The following is a 20,044-nucleotide window of genomic DNA, read 5'->3' on the forward strand; positions in this document are numbered from 1 at the left end:
TAAGCGTTGTTGTGGTTGCATCATGGTATGGGTATGCTTGACATAGGCAAATTCTGGTGAGTCTTTCAGGACTAAAATAAACGAGATGGAGCTAAGCACTGGCGAAAACCCGCTTTAGTCTGATTTACACCAGAGACTGGGAGAGGAATTCACCTCTCAGCAGGACAAAAACCAACAACACAAAGCTAAATCTACACTGTTTTTGCTTAACTAGAAGACTGAATGTTCCAAGGTACAGTTTTTACTTAATTCTGCTTGAAAATCTATGGCAAGACTTGAACATTTCTGTCTAGCCATGATTGCCAACATCTTGACAGAGCTTGAAGAATTTTTTAAAGAGTAATGGTACATATTGCACAATCCAGGTGTGCAAAGCTCTTAGAGACATGCCCAGAAAGATGCCAAAGATGTTTCTAACACGTATTGACTCATGGAGCTGAACACTTATGCAAAGACTATTTTAGTTATTAAATTTTTCTTCCACTTTGACAGAGTATTGTGTTTAGATTGTTGACAAAAAATGAAATGTTGTATCCCACTTTAACACAATAAAATGTGAAGAAATCGAAGGGGTCTAAATACTTTTGCAAGGTGTTGTACACACGATGCGTCTCGCAGTGTAAAATGGCTTAGCCTCATCCCTCCACTCATCTGCTCATTCACATGCAGCCAGCCAGGCTTGGCTCAGTCACTGATACCAGACAGGCCTTAACCCCTGACTGGCCCTAACCTAGACTCCCCCTGACACTTAGTCTGACACTAAGTGTTCTGTCTTTGTGAGGAGAAAATGTCACCCTTTTAAGGGGCTTCAGAGATGGGTGTTTAAGTGTGTGTGCTTTTTGGGCATTTGCTTTTGTCTGTTTTTCTAGTGTGTGTTTCTTTTGGCTGGGGTTTCCCCCTCAATTCTCGATCATTCTCTGACTTGAGGTCTGTGGTCTCCATGGTGATGGACCAGCACATGTTTACCTGTCTCGCCCAGGACTCAGCAGGCACAGGGGGTCTCCTGTAGAGCAGGTATTCTTAAACTGTTAAGCTCGAGACCTTAATGAGAAATGGACTGTCCTCCCATGACCTAAATGGTCTTCCAAATTATGAAATAGTGCATGATTATAGATGTATTCTCATAACTCGCGACCCACCTCTCACCCAGGGCCAACTTTGGGTCCCGACCCATACTTCAAGAAACCATGCTGTAGAGATGCCTTTGAATTGCCTCTCAGGCTACCTGAACACACGTCATATTCCAAGTATTCTCAAATCTATGGAGGAGAAGTTGTACATGTGAATGGATGGATAAGTGGCTTGAGTTCTGCAGGGACCGTATTCAAAGTAAGGGTGCTGAGCTAGGATCAGGTCCCCCTTGGCCATGTAATCTCATTCATTAAGATCTAAAAGTTCAAACTGATCCCAAATCAGCACTCCTACTATGAGATGCTTGAATACGGACTCGGGCTTCCATCTATGAATAAAGGGAACTCATCATTCTCAACATCATTTAGATGCAGTTTACTGTGCCTTTAATTGGAGCTGAACTTTAAAATAAGAACATTCAGAATGTGCGTGCAACGATAGGGGTGTTTGTGCTTGGTGCCCTACCATATAACCGCTGGTCATCACACAGTCCTACGGACAAAAACAAACCCTATGCCGTGAACCTATCTAACAATGTTAGCGAATCACATGCGCCACTTCCGAAATGAACTTCCTGACAAAGGGTCAGCCATTGGAGGAATGCTTTGTTTATGCACTCATTCTGCTATTGGTCTAAAAATCACAAATCTCACCAATTGCTCTCACATGAAGCTGTTAAGTTGTTTTGCTGCCTGACCTCTTTGTGGGAGAAAGAATTTAAAACGGTAGCAAGGAGTATGACAATGAGCTTTGAGACAATATAAGGAGAAGTGTGGGTGGGTGGGTGGGTGGAGAGGCATGCTAACCTTGAGTTCCAGGTCCATTGGATTCTTCCCCTAAGGGGTTGATGGAGTTGACTATCAGAGCTATGAGGATGTTTATGCCGTTGAACTCGTGCTTGGCTATACAGGACTGGGACAACAAGAGGTTGAGCGGAAAACACTTTAAAATTAGAAAATGTTTCCATTGTCGGTATAATAGTGAAGCTGGCAGAGAATGGGCGAGTCGTCTGCCACGTGAAAGGAGGCGGAGTTCTGCAGGACTACAGCTAGAGAGTGGGGTGCAGGCAGGGTCCACTGACAAAGAAGGTAGAGAGAGAGAGACAGAAAAGATAGGAAGGTAGAGAGATGGATGAAGACTAAGATGATGTAAGAGTTTGCATAGAGTGAAGAGAGACAAGTCACTCTCGGGTCCTCTTGTCCAGGGAGCAGTGGCAGCACTTATCCCTAACTGCTCCCATCGTGTTTTAGACTCCCTCACAGCCGCTCTGATGGCTGTAATGTTGGTGTAACGTTGCTACTGTGTTGCTATAGAGTTACCAGTGTTGCTATAGCATTGCTGTAGTGTTGCTATAGGTTTCATGCCCAAACAGGAAGAGATTTTAGGGGCATTGATTTTTCCCCTCTCTTTGTTTCACAACTAGGTGATATGGATGGGCAGGATGTTCACTCAGATTTCATTTGGTTTATGTTTGGTTTTTGGACATTGGCTGCATTTCATATAACAACAATGTTATGATATGAAATGTGATGCATCAGTGATTCTCTTTATAATTGTTCACATTACATCTTACAAATTTCATATGGAAATAAGGAGCATGTAAATATGTACTGTAGGTCTATAGTAAGTTGAATTGAGTTTGAGTTTTGTTTGTAAACTTCCTATGTTCTCAGACTATAAGACTTAAGAAAACATGGAGCATGGGAATTAATGCTTAATCTAACGATCTGTTGAAAGTTCTGTCTGGCGTTGAACATCCTCTGATCTGCTTTTCCTTTCAGTGCTTCTCATGGTTGTTATTGGATCGATAGCCTATACTTTAGTAAGCTGGTGAATTATGCAATGATACAGTACACCAGAGGGCCAGTTACACAGACTGTATTCCCTCCAATCATACTTACTGTAAGTTGATCCACCCTGCTTCCTGTCTCTGCTCCTGCTCAGCCATGTGGAAACACCTCAACCGGAGCCACACACACACACATTCTAGTGTAACACTAGACCAGTGTTTCCCCTCTGCTATCAATAGACACCTGTGTCTGTATTCACAAAGCATCTCAGACTAGGAGTGCTGATCTAGGATCAGATTCACCCCCTACCCATAAAATCTTATTCATTCTGATGTAATCTGCTAAACTGATTCTAATTGAGTTGGCCCATATTCATACAATGAGTAGGATTGCTTATGTAGGATTAGGTCCCACATCTAATTAATTAGATCCTAGATCAGTCAGCCTCTGAGACACTTTATGAATAAGAGCCATGGCCTGTGAGACCCTGGCATGTGTCTGTTGTGGTGAGACTTTCACACTTTCCACAAGCAAGAACTCAGATTGGAAAATCTTCAGCCAACTTTTTCATAGAGAAGTTGCAAACTTTCCCTTCCCTGGCTGGCCCCGGTAGGACCACCTATAATTTTCCATAGTCTGACTCCAAGAGAGTGCTCTGTTGCTGGGCTCTGCTTTCACTAGCTTCCGCTGAGAGCCTGGAGCTTTGTCTGTCTTGGGCTGAGGCTCTATTCCCAGCCTCCTGCCTGAGCCGTGAGACCTCCTGAACAAGCATGGAGGAGAGGTGAGCTCAGCCCGCATTCTCTCTCTTCTTCCCTCTCTTCTGCTGCCCAGCCAGAGTTGGAGACATCTCTAGACGAGGTGGAGGTATGGAGAGGAGAGGGAGGGAGGGGTGGTTGAGTTGGGGGGCAGATAGAGGATTTGGCGAACTGCTCATCTCCACCCCGGACACCCAGAGCCGCAGTGTGGCGTGTCGGCGCACATTTTAAAAACCCATTAGGCTTGATCTTCTTTCCCTCCCTCCCTCTCTCTCCATGCAGCAGCAGACAGATGAGTCAGGCTGGCACGACTCATCCTCCTCTATCTCTCGCTCTCTCTCTCTATCCGGGCTCTTTTATCCACCTCCCTCTGCAGAGCTGGCCAGCAGACTGCATCACCTGAGGGGTAAGCATCTAGGCAGGGAGGGAGGGAGGCAGGGAGAGAGACTGGGGAGCCCCACACCTCAAACCCCATGCCTGCTGCACTCTACCTCTCTTTTAGGCTGTGTGAAAGAATGGCGCAAGACAGCCGTCTCCTTTAATAAATGTTAATGTCAAACACGATTCCATCTGCAATCAATCAAAAGGAAACGTATTGCTGTTGCCTTAAAAGACAGCTCAGTGTTCGTTTGCGCTCTGTGTACATGTCTATGCCTGATTTGAGTGGGAATGAGCCGAGTTGGCTCACTGATATCATCACCTGCAATCACTGAAGGGTCTGTGTGTTTGTGTTTGTTTCTGTGTGCAAACCTGTGTGGAGACGCCGCTCTCAGCCAGACAGTGCAGGCAGTCGGCCGTCAGTGCTGACTGCAGATGAGTTAGTGTTTACTGAGATGGGGAATATCAGCTGCACGTGCTCTCTCTCTACCAGTACACTGCTCCTTTCCTCAGAACACTTAGTTGAAGGGCTTCAGCTGAACTTCACTTTTCTCTGGACTGAACCTTTGATCAACTTCACTTTCAGTTTTTTCCTCCTCTCTGTGGTATCCCATGTGAGAAAGGGTGGTCGTTTGTCATGACACGGCTCTCTGGTACTTACCATGGAAACGGGCTGACCCCTGTGTCCATCCCTCTCTCCATCCATCCCTCATTTGCTGTGCTCTTAAATAATACATCTTGGTAGTAAAAAAGAGTGAGTCTCTTGAGCATACATGTTTTTGATATGCCAGACAAGTTTTAACAGTCAGTCACACATGCATATTATGCAATCATAGAGAGTGGGTGATTATTTCAGTGTCTCTCTAGAGCGCAAAGGTCACAAGTGGGGGAGTCTACCCAGAGGCGCAAACTAAAAGAGAGAGAGAGAGAAAAACCCCGCTCTCCCTGTCTGTCTTCCCTCGTGATTTCCCAGCCAGCCACCACCAGGTGTTATGTAACACATACACTCACAGTCTTCCTTCTGTGTTCTCTCATGGGAAGCACAGGATCTGTTCCTAGCACACCGCTCAGCTGAGTTTCCTTCTTCCCCTTCTTTCTTTCTCTCTCACAGGAAGAAGTCGCTTCATCCTAGAATACAATTTGAATGATTACATCTATGTTGCTTATGTAACGATCTCACTCGTGATGTCATTTTATGTGAAACCAATAGTGGAGTATTGGCACCGTATGGCCACAGTGTACAGCATGTGTGTAGGATGTACCACAGATGTAAAAGCCATAGAAAGCTATTTCCTACAATGGCCAAGGCCCCTCATGAACACACTCAATATGGCCGGCATAGTATTGTCATTCTGTATCAATGGCAAAAGCTGTCTTCTATGAATAAACTCTGATACATAGAAAGATTAAGAATATGTCTGTGTTCCAAGTGGCACCATATTCCCTATGGGTTCTGGTCAGTAGCACACTATATAATGGTTACAGGAGCCATCTGGGATGCAACCTTTGTCATGATTGATTAAGCATTGAAAATATGTTTTTCTTTGTTGTCTGATTGTTGATGGGAAGCACAAACAATGAGCGAACCTCACTGTGTGTGTGTGTGTGTGTGTGTGTGTTAGAGGTCGACCGATTGATTTTTCACCGCCAATACCGATTATTGAAGGACTAAAAAAGCAGCTACCCATTAATCGGCCGATTTATTAAAATGTATTTGTAATAATGACAATTACAACAATACTGAATGAATGCTTATTTTAACTTAATATAATACATCAATAAAATCAATTTAGCCTCCAATAAAAAATGAAACGTTCAATTTGGTTTAAATAATGCAAAAACAAAGTTTTGGAGAAGAAAGTGAAAGTGCAATATGTGCAATGTAAGAAAGCTAACGTTTAGGTTCCTTACTCAGAACATATGAAAGCTGGTGGTTCCTTTTTACATGAGTCTTCAATATTCCCGGGTAAGAAGTTTTAGGTTGTAGTTATTATAGGACTATTTCCCTCTATACCATTTGTATTTCATTAACCTTTGACTATTGGATGTTCTTATAGGCACTTTAGTATTTCCAGTGTAACAGTATAGCTTCCGTCCCTCTCCTCGATCCTCCCTGGGCTCGAACCAGGAACACAACGACAACAGCCACCCTCAAAGCAGCATTACCCATGCAGAGCTAGGAAAACAACCACCCCATGGCTCAGAGCGAGTGAAGTTTGAAACGCTATTAGCGCGTGCTAACTAGCCAGCCATTTCACTTCGGTTACACCAGCCTCATCTCGGGAGTTGATAGGCTTGAAGTCATAAACGGCGCAATCAATGCTTGACGCACAACGAAGAGCTGCTGGCAAAACGCACTAAAGTGCTGTTTGAATTAATGTTTACTCGCCTGCTTCTGCCTACCACCGCTCAGTCAGATACTTAGATGCTTGTATGCTCAGTCAGATTATACGCAACGCAGGACACTAGATAATATCTAGTAATATCATCAACCATGTGTAGTTAACTGGTGATTATGATTGATTTGTTAACCCACCGTTCCTAGGCCGTCATTGAAAATAAGAATGTGTTCTTAACCGACTTGCCTAGTTAAATAAAGATTAAATAACGGTGAAAAACCCCCAACAAAAAAACAGTAAAATCGGTGTCCAAAAATACCGATTTCCGATTGTTATGAAAACTTGAAATCGTCCCTAATTAATCGGCCATTCCGATTTAATCGGTCGACCTCTAGTGTGTGTGTGCACCTGCCTGCCTGTGTTCATGTTTCTGTCTGGCATAAAACAGACACATTCTGGTGTGGATTTAATCTTTTCAATTTCTCTCCTCCTGCAGGGAAATGTGTTAAGGCATATTCTCCTCACTCGCTACTTTGGAAATCAAAGGATTCTCTCCAAATCAGAGTTTGGGAGCGGGAACAACTCGGCTGGAGGCTTTGGAGGTACTAAATACAACCCCGAATAACCCCAACTATACCTTAACTATACTCCCCGTTACTTGTGGGGAGTGAGCAGATAACCTGCATTATTGTTTACTGGTAGCCTGCCTCCATAGGTTATTATTTCCTCAGGCTGTAATCATAGGTTATTATTTCCTCTTAGGTTATTATTTCCTCTCAGGCTGTAATCACAGGTTGTTATTTCCTCTTAGGCTGTAATCACAGGTTGTTAGTTCCTCTTAGGCTGTAATCACAGGTTGTTATTTCCTCTTAGGCTGTAATCACAGGTTATTTCCTCTTATTTCCTGTAATCAGGCTGGCTGTAATCACAGGTTATTATTTCCTCTCAGGCTGTAATCACAGGTTGTTATTTCCTCTTAGGCTGTAATCACAGGTTGTTAGTTCCTCTTAGGCTGTAATCACAGGTTGTTAGTTCCTCTTAGGCTGTAATCACAGGTTGTTAGTTCCTCTTAGGCTGTAATCACAGGTTGTTAGTTCCTCTTAGGCTGTAATCACAGGTTGTTAGTTCCTCTTAGGCTGTAATCACAGGTTGTTAGTTCCTCTTAGGCTGTAATCACAGGTTGTTAGTTCCTCTTAGGCTGTAATCACAGGTTGTTAGTTCCTCTTAGGCTGTAATCACAGGTTGTTAGTTCCTCTTAGGCTGTAATCTATAATCAAACAGCACAGGAATTAAATTATCGGCATCTATTGATCACTTCTTTACTAATGCTGCAGAAATTTGCTTTAAAGCAGTATTCAAATCCATTGGATGTAGTGATCCCAATATAGTAGTCATATCTAGGAAAACCAAAGTTCCAAAGGCTGGGCTTAATATAGTGTATAAGAGGTCATACAATAAGTTTTGTAGTGATTCCTATGTTATTGATGTAAAGAATATTTGTTGGTCTCTGGTGTGTAATGAGGAGCAACCAGACACTGCACTTGACACATTTATGAAATTTCTATCCCAGTTACTAATCAGCATGCACCCATCAAGAAAATGACTGTAAAAACTGTGAAAACCTCGTGGATTGATGAGGAATTGAAAAATTGTATGGTTGAGACGGATGAGGCAAAAGGAATGGCAAATAAGTCTGGCTGCACAACCGATTGGCAAACATATGGCAAATTGACTTAACTGAATAAGAAGAAACTATACTATGAATCAAAGATGAATGATAGTAAAAAGATTTGGAGCACCTTACATTTTGGGCAAAAAGGCAAACTCGGCTCCATCATTCATTGAATTAAATGGCTCATTCATCACAAAACCCACTGCTATTGCGAACTACTTTAATGATTTTTTCATTGGCAAGATTAGCAAATGTAGGCATAACATTTCAGCAACAAATGCTGAACCTACACATCCAAGTATAACTGATCCAATTATGGAATACCAGCATTGTAGTTTTGAATTCCATAAAGTGAGTGTGGAAGAAGTGAAACAATTGTCTTTCAACAATGACAAGCCACCGGGGTCTGACAACTTGGATGGAAAATTACTGAGGATAATAGTTCACGATATTGCCACTCCTATTTGCCATATGTTCAATCTAAGCCTACTAGAAAGTGTGCCCCCTCAGGCCTGGAAGGAAGCAAAAGTAATGTTGTTTCTCAAGAATAGTAAAGCCCCCTTTAATGGCTCAAATAGCTGACCAATCAGCCTGTTACCAACCCTTAGTAAACTTTTTGAAACAATTGTGTTTGACCAGATACAATGCTGTTTTACTGTAAACAAATTGACAACAGAATTACAGCATGCTTAAAGGAAAGGACATTCAACAAACAGTTACACAAATTACTGATGATTGGCTGAGATTGAGGGAGCTGTTTTGTTAGACTTCAGTACAGCTTTTGACATTATCGATCAGTCTGCTAATGGAAAAACGTACAGTACCAGTCTAAAGTTGACACCTACTCTATATTTGTACTATTTTCCACATTGTAGAATAATAGTGAAGACATGAACTATGAAATAACACATGGAATCTCATAGCACCAAAAAAGTGTTTAAAAAAATCCAAAGATGTTTTATATTTGAGATTCTTCAAAGTAGCCACCCTTTACCTTGATGACAGCTGTGCACACTCTTGGGCATTCCCTCAACCAGCTTCAAGAGGAATGCTTTTCGAATAGTCTGGAAGGGGATTTGGTGATTTGTGGAGACTAGGTCATCTGATGCAACAGTCCATCACTCTCCCTCTTGGTCAAATATCCCTTACACAGCCTGGAGGTGTGTTTTGGGTCATTGTCCTGTTGAAAAACAAATGATAGTCCCACTAAGCGCAAACCAGATGGGATGGCAAATCGCTGTGGTTGCCATGCTGGTTATATGTGCCTTGAATTCTAAATAAATCACAGACCGTGTCATCAGCAAAGCACCATCACACCTCCTACTCCATGCCTCATGGTGGGAACCACACATGCAGAGATCATCCGTTCACCTACTCTGCATCACAATCTCAAATCGGACTAAAGGACAGATTTCCACCGGTCTAATTGCTTGTGTTTCTTGGCCCAAGCAAGTCTCTCCTTCTTGGTGTCCTTTAGTAGTGGTTTCTTTGTAGCAATTCGACCATGAAGGTCTGATTCACGCAGTCTCCTCTGAACAGATGATGTTGAGATGTGTCTGTTACTTAAACTCTGAAGCATTTATTTGAGCTGCAATCTGAGGCTGGTAACTCATGTACTTATCCTTTTGCAAGGAGTTAACTCTGGGTCTTCCTTTGCTGTGGCGGTCCTCATGAGAGCCAGTTTCATCATATCGCTTTGTAGTTTTTGCGACTGCACTTTGACTGACCTTCTTGTCTTAAAGTAATGACGGTCTGTCATTTCTCTTTGCTTATTTGAGCTGTTCTTGCCGTAATATGGACTTGGTGTTTCACCAAATGGGGCTATCTTCTGTGTACCAACCCTACCTTGTCACAACACAACTGATTGGCTCAAACGCATTAAGAAGGAAAGAAATTCCACAAATGAGCTTTTAACAAGACACACCTGTTAATTGAAATGCATTCCAAGTGACAACCTCATGAAGATGGTTGAGAGAATGCCAAGAGTGTGCAAAGCTGTCATCAAGGCAAAGAGTGGCTATATTTTGATTTCTTTAACCATTTTTTGGGTTACTACATGATTCCATATGTGTTATTTCATAGTTTTGATGTCTTCACTATTATACTATAATGTCGAAAAATAGTTAAAATAAAGAAAAACCCTTGAATGAGTAGGTGTGTCCAACGTTTTGACTGGTGCTGTATATGTTATGGCTTTACACCCCTACTATATTGTGGATAATGAGTTACCTGTCTAACAGAACACAGAGGGTGTTCTTTAATGGAAGCCTCTACAACATAATTCAGACTGAATCAGGAATTCCTCAGGGCAGCTGTCTTAGGACCCTTACTTTTTTCAATCTTTAGTAATGACATGCTACTGGCCTTGAGTAAAGCCAATGTGGCTATGTATGCGGATGACTCAACACTATACATGTCAGCTACTACAGCGAGTTAAATCCCTACAACACTTAACAAAGAGCTGCGGTTAGTTTCAGAATGGATGGCAAGGAATCAGTTGGTCCTAAATATTTCTAAAACTAAAAGCACCATATTTGGGATAAATCATTCACCACACCATAAACCTCAACTAAAACGTGTAAAATATAATGTGGAAATTGAGCAAGTTGAGGAGGCTTAACTGCTTGGAGTAACCCTGGGTTGTAAATTGTCATAGTCAAACCATATTGATACAACAGTAGCTGGGTAGAAGTCTGCCCATAATAAAGCACTGCTCTGCCTTTTTTTTAAACATGTATTTATTTAACCTTTTATTTAACTAGGCAAGTCAGTTAAGAACAAATTCTTATTTACAATGACCGCCTACCCCGGCCAAAACCGGCCAACGCTCAGCCAATTGTGTGCCGCCCTATGGGACTCCCAATCACGGCCAGATGTGATACAGCCTGGATTCAAACCAGGGACTATAGTGACACCTCTTGCACTGAGATGCAGTGCCTTCGACCGGTGTGCCACTCGGGAGCCTTTTTAACAACACTATCAATGAGTCAGGTCCTACAGGCTCTAGTTTTGTCGCACCTGGACTACTGTTCAGTTGTGTTGTTAGGATCCACAAAGAGGGACCTTGGAAAATTACAATTGGCTCAGAACAGGGCAGCATGGCTCGCCCTTAAATGTACATGCAGAGCTAACATTAAAATATGCATATAACACTCTCATGGCTCTAAGTGGACATCAGTTAACTCTATTCCACATCAGTTAACTGATGCAAGCAGTAGAATCTGTTTTAAATAACTGAAAATTAAATACCTTATGGAACAGCGGGGACTGTGAAGAGACACATGGGCACATGCACATGATAACATGCAATCTACACATGTGCAAATGGGTTTTTTATTGTAAATATGGGGTGGTGGAGTGGTGGCCTGAGGGAACACACTGAATATGTTGTAACTGTCTTTTTTTTGTGTAAAGGTCTTTGATATCTTTGAATACAAATCATATTATTTCATTCAAGGCTATTATTTATTATTGACAGTTATAATATAAACCCCTTTGCATTTCAAATGAGACTACCTGGTTTGCCAGGTGGGTGGGGTATCCACGTTTGCTACTATTCCATTTGTCCATTAAGCCAGACAAGCACAATAGAACCCAGGTCTGTTCCAAATCATGTTCTCCCATTCCAATCAATGTGTTTATTAATCTATCTATCTGCAGGTGGCTCTCTGGTCCAGGACTCTGACAAGCCGAGCAGCAGCATGGTGGACATCCAGTGTCTGCTTGACAGTGAGGGAGCCTCAGAGCTGGTCATAGACCTCATCGTCAGTACCAAGAACGATCGCGTGTTCCAGGAGAGCATCCTGCTAGGCAACGCCCTGCTGCGGGGGGGAAACACTCAGATACAGGTGGGTGAGGAGGGGGTAGGCTCACTCAGATACAGGTTGGTGAGGAGGGGGTAGGCTCACTCAGATACAGGTTGGTGAGGATGGGGTAGGCTCACTCAGATACAGGTTGGTGAGGAGGGGGTAGGCTCACTCAGATACAGGTTGGTGAGGAGGGGGTAGGCTCACTCAGATACAGGTTGGTGAGGAGGGGGTAGGCTCACTCAGATACAGGTTGGTGAGGAGGGGGTAGGCTCACTCAGATACGTAAATGTGCACAGATAGAGAGATTCAGGTTGGACACACACTCACTCTGATACAAGTGTTTTATCAACTATCTGGTGGGTCGTTTACATTTCTACCCTAACACCCCCCTCAGAACTCGTTCTACCACCAGCTGCACAAGCAGAAGAAGTCGGAGCGCTTCTTCAAGGTGTTCTATGACCGCATGCGTCTGGCCCAGCAAGAGATCCGGGCCACTGTGTCCGTCAACATGTTCGAGGTCAGCACCTGCAGGAAGAGAGAGGAGGACGTCGACGTCAGTCACAGTGGCATCCGGCTCAGGAAAACAGGTATGTTCTTTGTCTCCATAGAAATAGAATGACTTGAACAGACATTCCTTTAAGTCAATCTTGCATGATGGGTGGGACGGCAGCCATATTGAGGGTCCTCATGAGTGTACTGTCAAATTGCCGAGGTCTGAGGGGCTTTGGCCATTCTAGTCATTCTGTTTCTATGATTCTCTCCTCCATACCTCGTATTTGGTTCCATCAGGCATCTGTATTTATGTCTCTATGTTCTGATGTACAGTCAGGTGCTGGAGTATTGAAAACAGGGGTGCCAATCATTTTGACCCCTATCTTTTTAGAGTAAAACAAATCTTACTTATACTAAATATATTTCTCTGAGCAATTGTATTAGTATAAAATATATTTGCACATTTTTTGCATACAATATAGCTTAGTATTTGTATTTATTTTATACAGACTTTTTTGATAATCTTTATCAAGGGTGCCAAAAAATTTGGACCGGACTGTATACTGTTAGTGGGGGAAATCTAAATAAAGTTAGTTTGATTCATATACCTATTCATTCAGTTCTGGAGCTGCAGTCTTTCCCCTCCTTACTGGCCTTCCCCTTGTTTCATGGGAGAACAAGTCCAGACCATGTCTGTGATGTAGCAGATATTGTAAAATCTACATAGACTCCACAGACTGAAGTGTGGTGTGGAAGGTAGAGACAGTTAAATAGTGAGGGGGAAAATGTGGGAGGATGAGAGGTGAAGAGGGATTTAAGTTCTAAAGCTGCTGAGTCATAATGGCCATGAGGGGTCAGCTCTGAACATGAGCCTACAGGTCGCCATGGAGATGATGGGAAACGGGCTCTCAATACAGACATACAGATAATAGGCCTATAATGTACATTTGCTGTTATTCAAATACACATTTTGTAGTGCATCTGTGTAATATACAGTAATACAGTGTAGTATATGCATCTTCATTCAAAGGTTTAAAACCCCATCCTTTGTATACAGAGGTATAGTGACTCATAAGGTGAAAGGTTGCTCACATTTCTCTCTCTGCTGACATCATTATACCTTAGGCCCCAGTCGATCTCTCTGGGCTGAGGTCATTAACCCATTTAACTAGCAATGTGACTACAGTAAAAACAGTGTAAATCTGTGTGGTTTCCCCTGTAGTTTCACTGACCTCTGAACACTGTGGAGTGATTCTGTGGTTCTCTGTTCCTGTTTCGCCCCCATGCCTGCAGTCACATGTCAGGGGCCATGTGAGGGGCCACAGCACTAAGTCTATCAAAGGACCATTGTACCCAGACGTGTTGTTTTGATACACCAGAAACGCTTACTACACAGTTAACCCGTTGTCAGAGGGGTCACAGTCATTTAGGAATTATTACAGAAATGTGGTTGTTTCGAATAATAAGATTTCATATCAGTTTTGCTATCAATTTGACTGAGGGGGAAACATTGTTTTTCAATCATGGGAATGGAATGGCTCACAGTTAATAGCAGGGTTGGGGTCCATTTAATTTCAATACAGTAATATCAGGAAAGTGGTTACATGATCGAAAAAATAATGCAACATTTTCATATCATGAATTTTAATTCCACTGTGAAATTGTCTGACTTGAAAGTAAATCACCCTCCAACCCTAGTCAGCATAAATTCACAGGTTTTCCAGAAATTCTGAGGATGATTAGGATTGTTTCCAGAATTGTGCAACCCTTCAGTGACCCACCCCTTCCTCTTCTCCTCCTCAAGTGAAAGACTCTTCCCTTCACATGAAAGACAACATGCGTGGCCAGTTGAAGGAGGCGTCCTCAGCCACCTCCAAGGCCTTTGTCTCCTTCCGGAAGGATCTGGACACAGACCTGGAGGTGCTGGACGGCCAGGCCGGTGATGGGCCCGGGGGAGGGGGCGAGGAGAGAGAGGAAGAGACCCAGATGAGCCCGGCCATCACCATCATGAAGCCTATCCTGCGATACCTCCAGCTGCTCTGTGAGAACCACAACAGGAACCTGCAGGTATTGAATTAAATGGAATAAACCTCTTCTTGATCCTCAGCATATGGGCACTGTATTGGGAGATCACAGTTCCTCTAACCACAAGCTGAACTTCATGGTGTTTACCATGTTCACATGATGAGTAAATCATGAATCATAAGTGAATCATCTCAACAAGGATTAGCAGGTGGGCCTAAAATCATTTGAGGAAACAGATTAGATTCTGAGACTAAATCATTGTCATTTTCAACAACCGGGTATTATTGTCAATATCTGTCTCACGGTTTTATTCTGAAAAGCATGACCTTTATTTTGACACACCCTCCTATAAACCCAGATCAGTTGTGCTCACACTCAGATAGGATGTCATACTAGTATTCTATGAATATTAACCACCATTCTTCCCCTCCTGGTTCCTTCCTGAATCCAGAACTTCCTGCGGAACCAGAACAACAAGACCAACTACAACCTAGTGTGTGAGACTCTGCAGTTCCTGGACATCATGTGTGGCAGCACCACGGGAGGCCTGGGCCTGCTGGGCCTCTACATCAATGAGGGCAACGTGGACCTTGTCCGGCAGACCCTGGAGACAATCACCGAGTACTGCCAGGGGCCTTGCCACGAGAACCAGGTAGGGGACCACCACTACCTACCAGGTCACCCCATTACTGTGCCAGTGTAGCGGAGGTGGAATCACGTTCTCGTGATGAGGTATCCCTGCCTGAGACTAGGAAACCCAAATTATACGATATGTCACCGTTGTACCACAAGGACTTCCTCTTGGCCTGGGGTCACCCACCGGTTACACCAGAAAACTATAATGTTGTTGTGCTTACTTTACCATCAAAGATGCATTTGAGTTTGTGGTTCATGCTTCGCCATGAAAACCATTGACAGCAAATATGTGGGGTTGTTCAGTAAGATGTGAATCATGTCAAATTATAAAGTGGTTGGGACATTACACATTTGGCCTACAATACTGCTAGACTGACAACAGTTGTCTAATTGATTCTATAACATCTTAATTAAAGGGATAGTTCACTTTTCTTGAAGTTTTAGCTTATTGTCGAGGGTGTTGGGTGTTGTCATTAGAACTACCTATTTAAATATTGCCAATTTTAGTTCCACTATTATATCTCAAATGGAAAGTTGTTTTCATTTTAAAGTGTTTTCCGCTCACTAACTAACCTCTTGTTGTCCCAGTCCTGTATAGCCAAGCACGAGTCCAACGGAATCGACATCATCATAGCTCTGATAGTCAACTCCATCAACCCCTTGGGGAAGAATCGAATGGACCTGGTGCTAGAACTCAAGGTTAGCATGCCTCTCCATACACATTCACCCCCCTACGAGAGCCCTATATCAACAGCTGGATAAGCTGCAGAGAATAGTTCATTATACCTAGATGAATACTGTATAGGTTATCCCATCTAGCCCTATATTAGTGGGCCATTCATACTACACACACGATGTTATCATGGCAATCATTTCAGAATCAGTTTCTTGTTAAAAGACCCATTTTGTTCTTATGGCCTTACAAGGTGATATCTGCTGAGATGTGAGGGATGAATGGACTGAACTTCTTTCCTTTCTTTCATAGGTAACAAATGTCTTTCCTCAGTGCAGTGGTGATTTTAGCATGTACATTTTGGTGGGGCACTCCCCCCCCAAAATGTTGATAAATGCCAGAAAAGTCACTAAACAATACATTAATTGCGCTATAATGGTGCCCACAAACTCTCCCTGGCATAGTACATCATTCATGCAGCAGCATACAATACATTTTTGGACTCACCTTGTGCTGTGCGGCAGTCCTTCGTGGGCAGATTCTGTCATCTAGCTTTGACTTCTGGCATTCTCTAGATTTATGGCGCTTTCAAGACAATTGGGAACTCGGCGGGGCGGGGGAGAAACAAGGTAGAATTATGAAGTCAGTTATCTTCAGGTCATAGCTCTAGAAAGAGGACAGAGTTCCCCGACATGGAATTCCGTATTGGATGACCAATCAAAATGTATTTTACCAGTCAGAGCTAGTTTTTTTCCCAGTTGTCTTGAACTCTCTGAAGTCTGAGATTTCCGAGTTTCCAGTTGTTTAGAATGAGGCAGAAGTCATGCTGGATTGACAGCGTGGCCAATGTTGAATGTTTATCCTTTTAAACTTGGAAAAGAGACCCTTATACCCAGACTTCGACCACACATCCACTACACTGAATAGCAGGCTAGTGATTTTGGTATTTGGTATTTTATTAGGATCCCCATTAGCTACTCTTCCTGGGGTCCACACAAAACATGAAACAAGAACAGCTCAAGGACAGGACTACATAAACATTTTTAAAAGGCACATGTAGTCTACATATCAGTGCATACACACAAACTATCAAGGTCAAATAAGGGAGAGTCGTTGTGCCACGAGGTGTTGCTTTATCTGTTTTTTTTTAAACCAGGTATGCTGTTTATTTTAGCAATATGAGATGGAAGGAAGTTCCATGCAATAAGGGCTCTATATAATACTGTACGCTTTCTTGAATTTGTTCTGGATGTGGGGCTTATGAGAAGACCCCTGTTGGCATGTCTGGTGGGATAAGTGCGTGTGTCGGAGCTGTGTGTAAGTTGACTATGCAAAGACTTTGGGATTTTCAACACATGAATAAAAAGTGATGTAGTCAGTCTCTCCTCAACTCTTAACCAAGAGAGACTGGCATGCAGAGTCTTTACTTTATATCAGCCCTCTGATTACAATTAAGATCAAAACGTTCCGCTCTGTTCTGGGCCAGCTGCAGCTTAACTAGGTCTTTCCTTGCAGCACTGGACCACATGACTGGACAATAATACACATTAGACATAACTAGAGCCTGCAGAACTTGCTTTTTGGAGTGTGGTGTCAAAAAAGTAGAGCATCTCTTTATTACGGCTAGACCTCTCCACATCTTTACGACCATTGAATCTATATGTTTTGACCATGACAGTTTACAATCTAAGGTAACGTCAGGCAATTTAGTCCCCTCAACTTGTTCAACAGCCACACCATTCATAACCAGATTCAGCTGAGGTCTAGCACTTAAGGAATGATTTGTACCAAATACACTGCTCTTAGTTTTAGATGTTCAGGACCGGTTTATTACTGTCCACCTATTCCAAAACAGACTGCAACTCTATAAGGGTTTCAGTGACTTCATTAGCTGTGGTTGCTGATGTGTATATGGTTGAATCATCAGCATACATGGACACCCCTGCTTTGTTTAATTTCAGTCGCAGGTCTTTGGTAAAAATAGAAAAGAGTAGAGGGCCTAGAGAGCTGCCCTGCAGTACACCAGACTTTACATGTTTGACATTAGAAAAGCTTCCATTAAAGAAAACTCTTTGGGTTCTATTAGATAACTCTGAATCCACATTATGGCAGAGGTTGAAAAGCACATAAGTAGCACATATGTTGTTTTTTTTCAACAACAGGTTATGGTCAATAATATCAAGGCTTCACTGAAATCTAACAGTACAGCTCCCACAATATTCTTATTATCGGTAACTTTCAACCAATCATCAGTCATTTGTGTTAATGCAGTACGTGTTGATAGCCCTTCTCTATAAGCATGCTGAAAGTCTGTTGTTCATTTGTTTACAGAGAAATAGCATTGTATTTGGTCAAATACGATTTTTTCCAACAGTTTGCTAAGAGCTGTCGGCAAGCTTATAGGTCTACTGTTAGAACCAGTAAAGGGCGCTTTACCACTCTTGGGTAGCGGAATTACTTTGGCTTCCCTCCAGGCCTGAGGACAAAGACTTTCCTCTAGGCTCAGATTAAAAATATGATAGATAGGAGTGGCTATAGAGTCAGCTACCATCCTAGTAGCTTTCCATCTAAGTTGTCAATGCCAGGAGGTTTGACATTATTGATTGATAACAATACTTTTTCCACCTCTCCCACTCGAACTATACAAAATTAAAACTTGCAATGCTTTTCTTTCATTATTAGTTTTTTTTATGCATGAATACAATTACTCACTGTTCGTTGTTGGCATTTCCTGCCAAAGTTTGCCCACTTTGCCAACAAAATAATAAATAAAATAATTGGCAACATCAAATGGTTTTGTGATTAATAAGCCATCTGATTCGATGAAAGATTGAGGTGAATTTATCTTTCTGCCCACAATTTAATTTAAAGTACTCCAAAGTGTTTTTCCATCATTTTTATATCATTGATCTTGGCTTCATAATAAAGTTTCTTCTTTTTTTTGATGAGTTTAGTCACATCATTTCTAAATTTGCAGTGAATAAGCCAGTCAGATGTGCAGCCAGACTTATTAGCCACTCCCTTTGCCACATCTCTTTCAACCATAGTTTTTTCAGTTCCTTGTCAATCCATGGGGCCTTAACAGTTCTAACAGTCAGTTTCTTAATTAACAGGTGCATGTTTATCAATAATTGGGATAAGCAATTTCATAAATTCATCAAGTGCAGTGTCTGGATGCTCCTCGTTAATCACATCAGACCAACAAATATTTTTAACATCATGCACATAAGAGTCACAGCAAAATCTTTTGTATGATCTCTTATATACTATTTTAGGCCCATGTGTTGGAACTTTAACTTTCCTAGATTTTGCCACTATATTGTGATCACTGCACCCAATGGGTACAGACACAGCTTTAGAACAAAGTTCTACAGCATTAGTAAAAATGTGATCAATACATGTGGATGATCTTGTTCCTGTAGTGTTTGTAAACACCCTGGTAGGTTGACTAACAACCTGAACCAGATTACAGGCACTGGTTACAGTAAAAAGCTTCCTCTTGAGTGGACAGCTTGATGAAAACCAGTCAATATTCATGTCCCCATGAAAGTAGACCTCTCTGTTTACATCACAAAGACTATCAAGCATTTCACACATATTATTTAGATACTGACGGTTAGCACTTGTTGGCTTATAGCAACATCCCAAAAGAAAAGGCTTTAGATGTGCCAAGTGAACCTGCAACCACAACACTTCAATAACACTTGACATAAGATATTCTCTAAGCATTACATGGATATGGCTCTGAATATATACAGCAACACCTCCCCCATAAGCATTTGTCTCTTCTATAGATGTTATATCACTGTATTGCTACTGATGCATCATCAAATGAATTATCTAAGTGAGTCTCAGAAATGGCTAATATATGAAAGTTATCTGATGTTAGCAAGTTAATGATTTCATTAACCTTATTTCTAAGGCTACATATATTCATTTGGGATATTTTCATCCCTTTCCTGGGTAGCTTATCAGAGATTGACATAATACTGAAAAGAGCAAGAAGAGCAAACAAAGCAATAGAAAAAAATATACATTCAGCAGTTTATTAATCAATTGGCGTGTGTGTGCTGCGGGGTTGAAGCTACGAACCCATAGGCTTGGCTCTTCTGGGAGGGAGGGTGGACAATGAGCCTGTCATAGCGGATGTAAGTAATGTCCCCACATGCTCTGGCAGCTTTTATGGCTGGGATCAGTTCTTTCCTCTTCTGGCGCACAGCTTCAGGATAGTCCTCGTTGAGGAAGATACGTTCCTCTCAAGTTCTTGGCTCTTTAGCTAGCAGATTTTTTTGGATTAGCTGACACAACGTGCCATTGGAACACAGGAGTGATGGATGCTGATAA

The 20,044-nt window shown here is 42.2% G+C and overlaps 1 protein-coding gene across 5 annotated transcripts in view; it reads left to right on the forward strand.

The window, feature by feature from the left end:
* The window catches only part of LOC115134115 (inositol 1,4,5-trisphosphate receptor type 2-like), a 176,590-nt gene that overhangs the window by 83,754 nt on the left and 72,792 nt on the right, over window positions 1–20,044 (forward strand). For all 5 annotated transcript variants that reach the window (XM_029667775.2, XM_029667772.2, XM_029667773.2 and 2 more), the window contains exons 38-43: window positions 6,890–6,995; window positions 11,726–11,913; window positions 12,269–12,461; window positions 14,171–14,433; window positions 14,843–15,043; window positions 15,616–15,726. In XM_029667775.2, the coding sequence (XP_029523635.1) occupies window positions 6,890–6,995; window positions 11,726–11,913; window positions 12,269–12,461; window positions 14,171–14,433; window positions 14,843–15,043; window positions 15,616–15,726 (1,062 nt within the window). The remainder of the gene's footprint in view (window positions 1–6,889; window positions 6,996–11,725; window positions 11,914–12,268; window positions 12,462–14,170; window positions 14,434–14,842; window positions 15,044–15,615; window positions 15,727–20,044) is intronic.

This window comes from Oncorhynchus nerka, linkage group LG9a (genome assembly GCF_034236695.1).
Source record: "Oncorhynchus nerka isolate Pitt River linkage group LG9a, Oner_Uvic_2.0, whole genome shotgun sequence".
Taxonomy (NCBI): Eukaryota; Metazoa; Chordata; class Actinopteri; order Salmoniformes; family Salmonidae; genus Oncorhynchus; species Oncorhynchus nerka.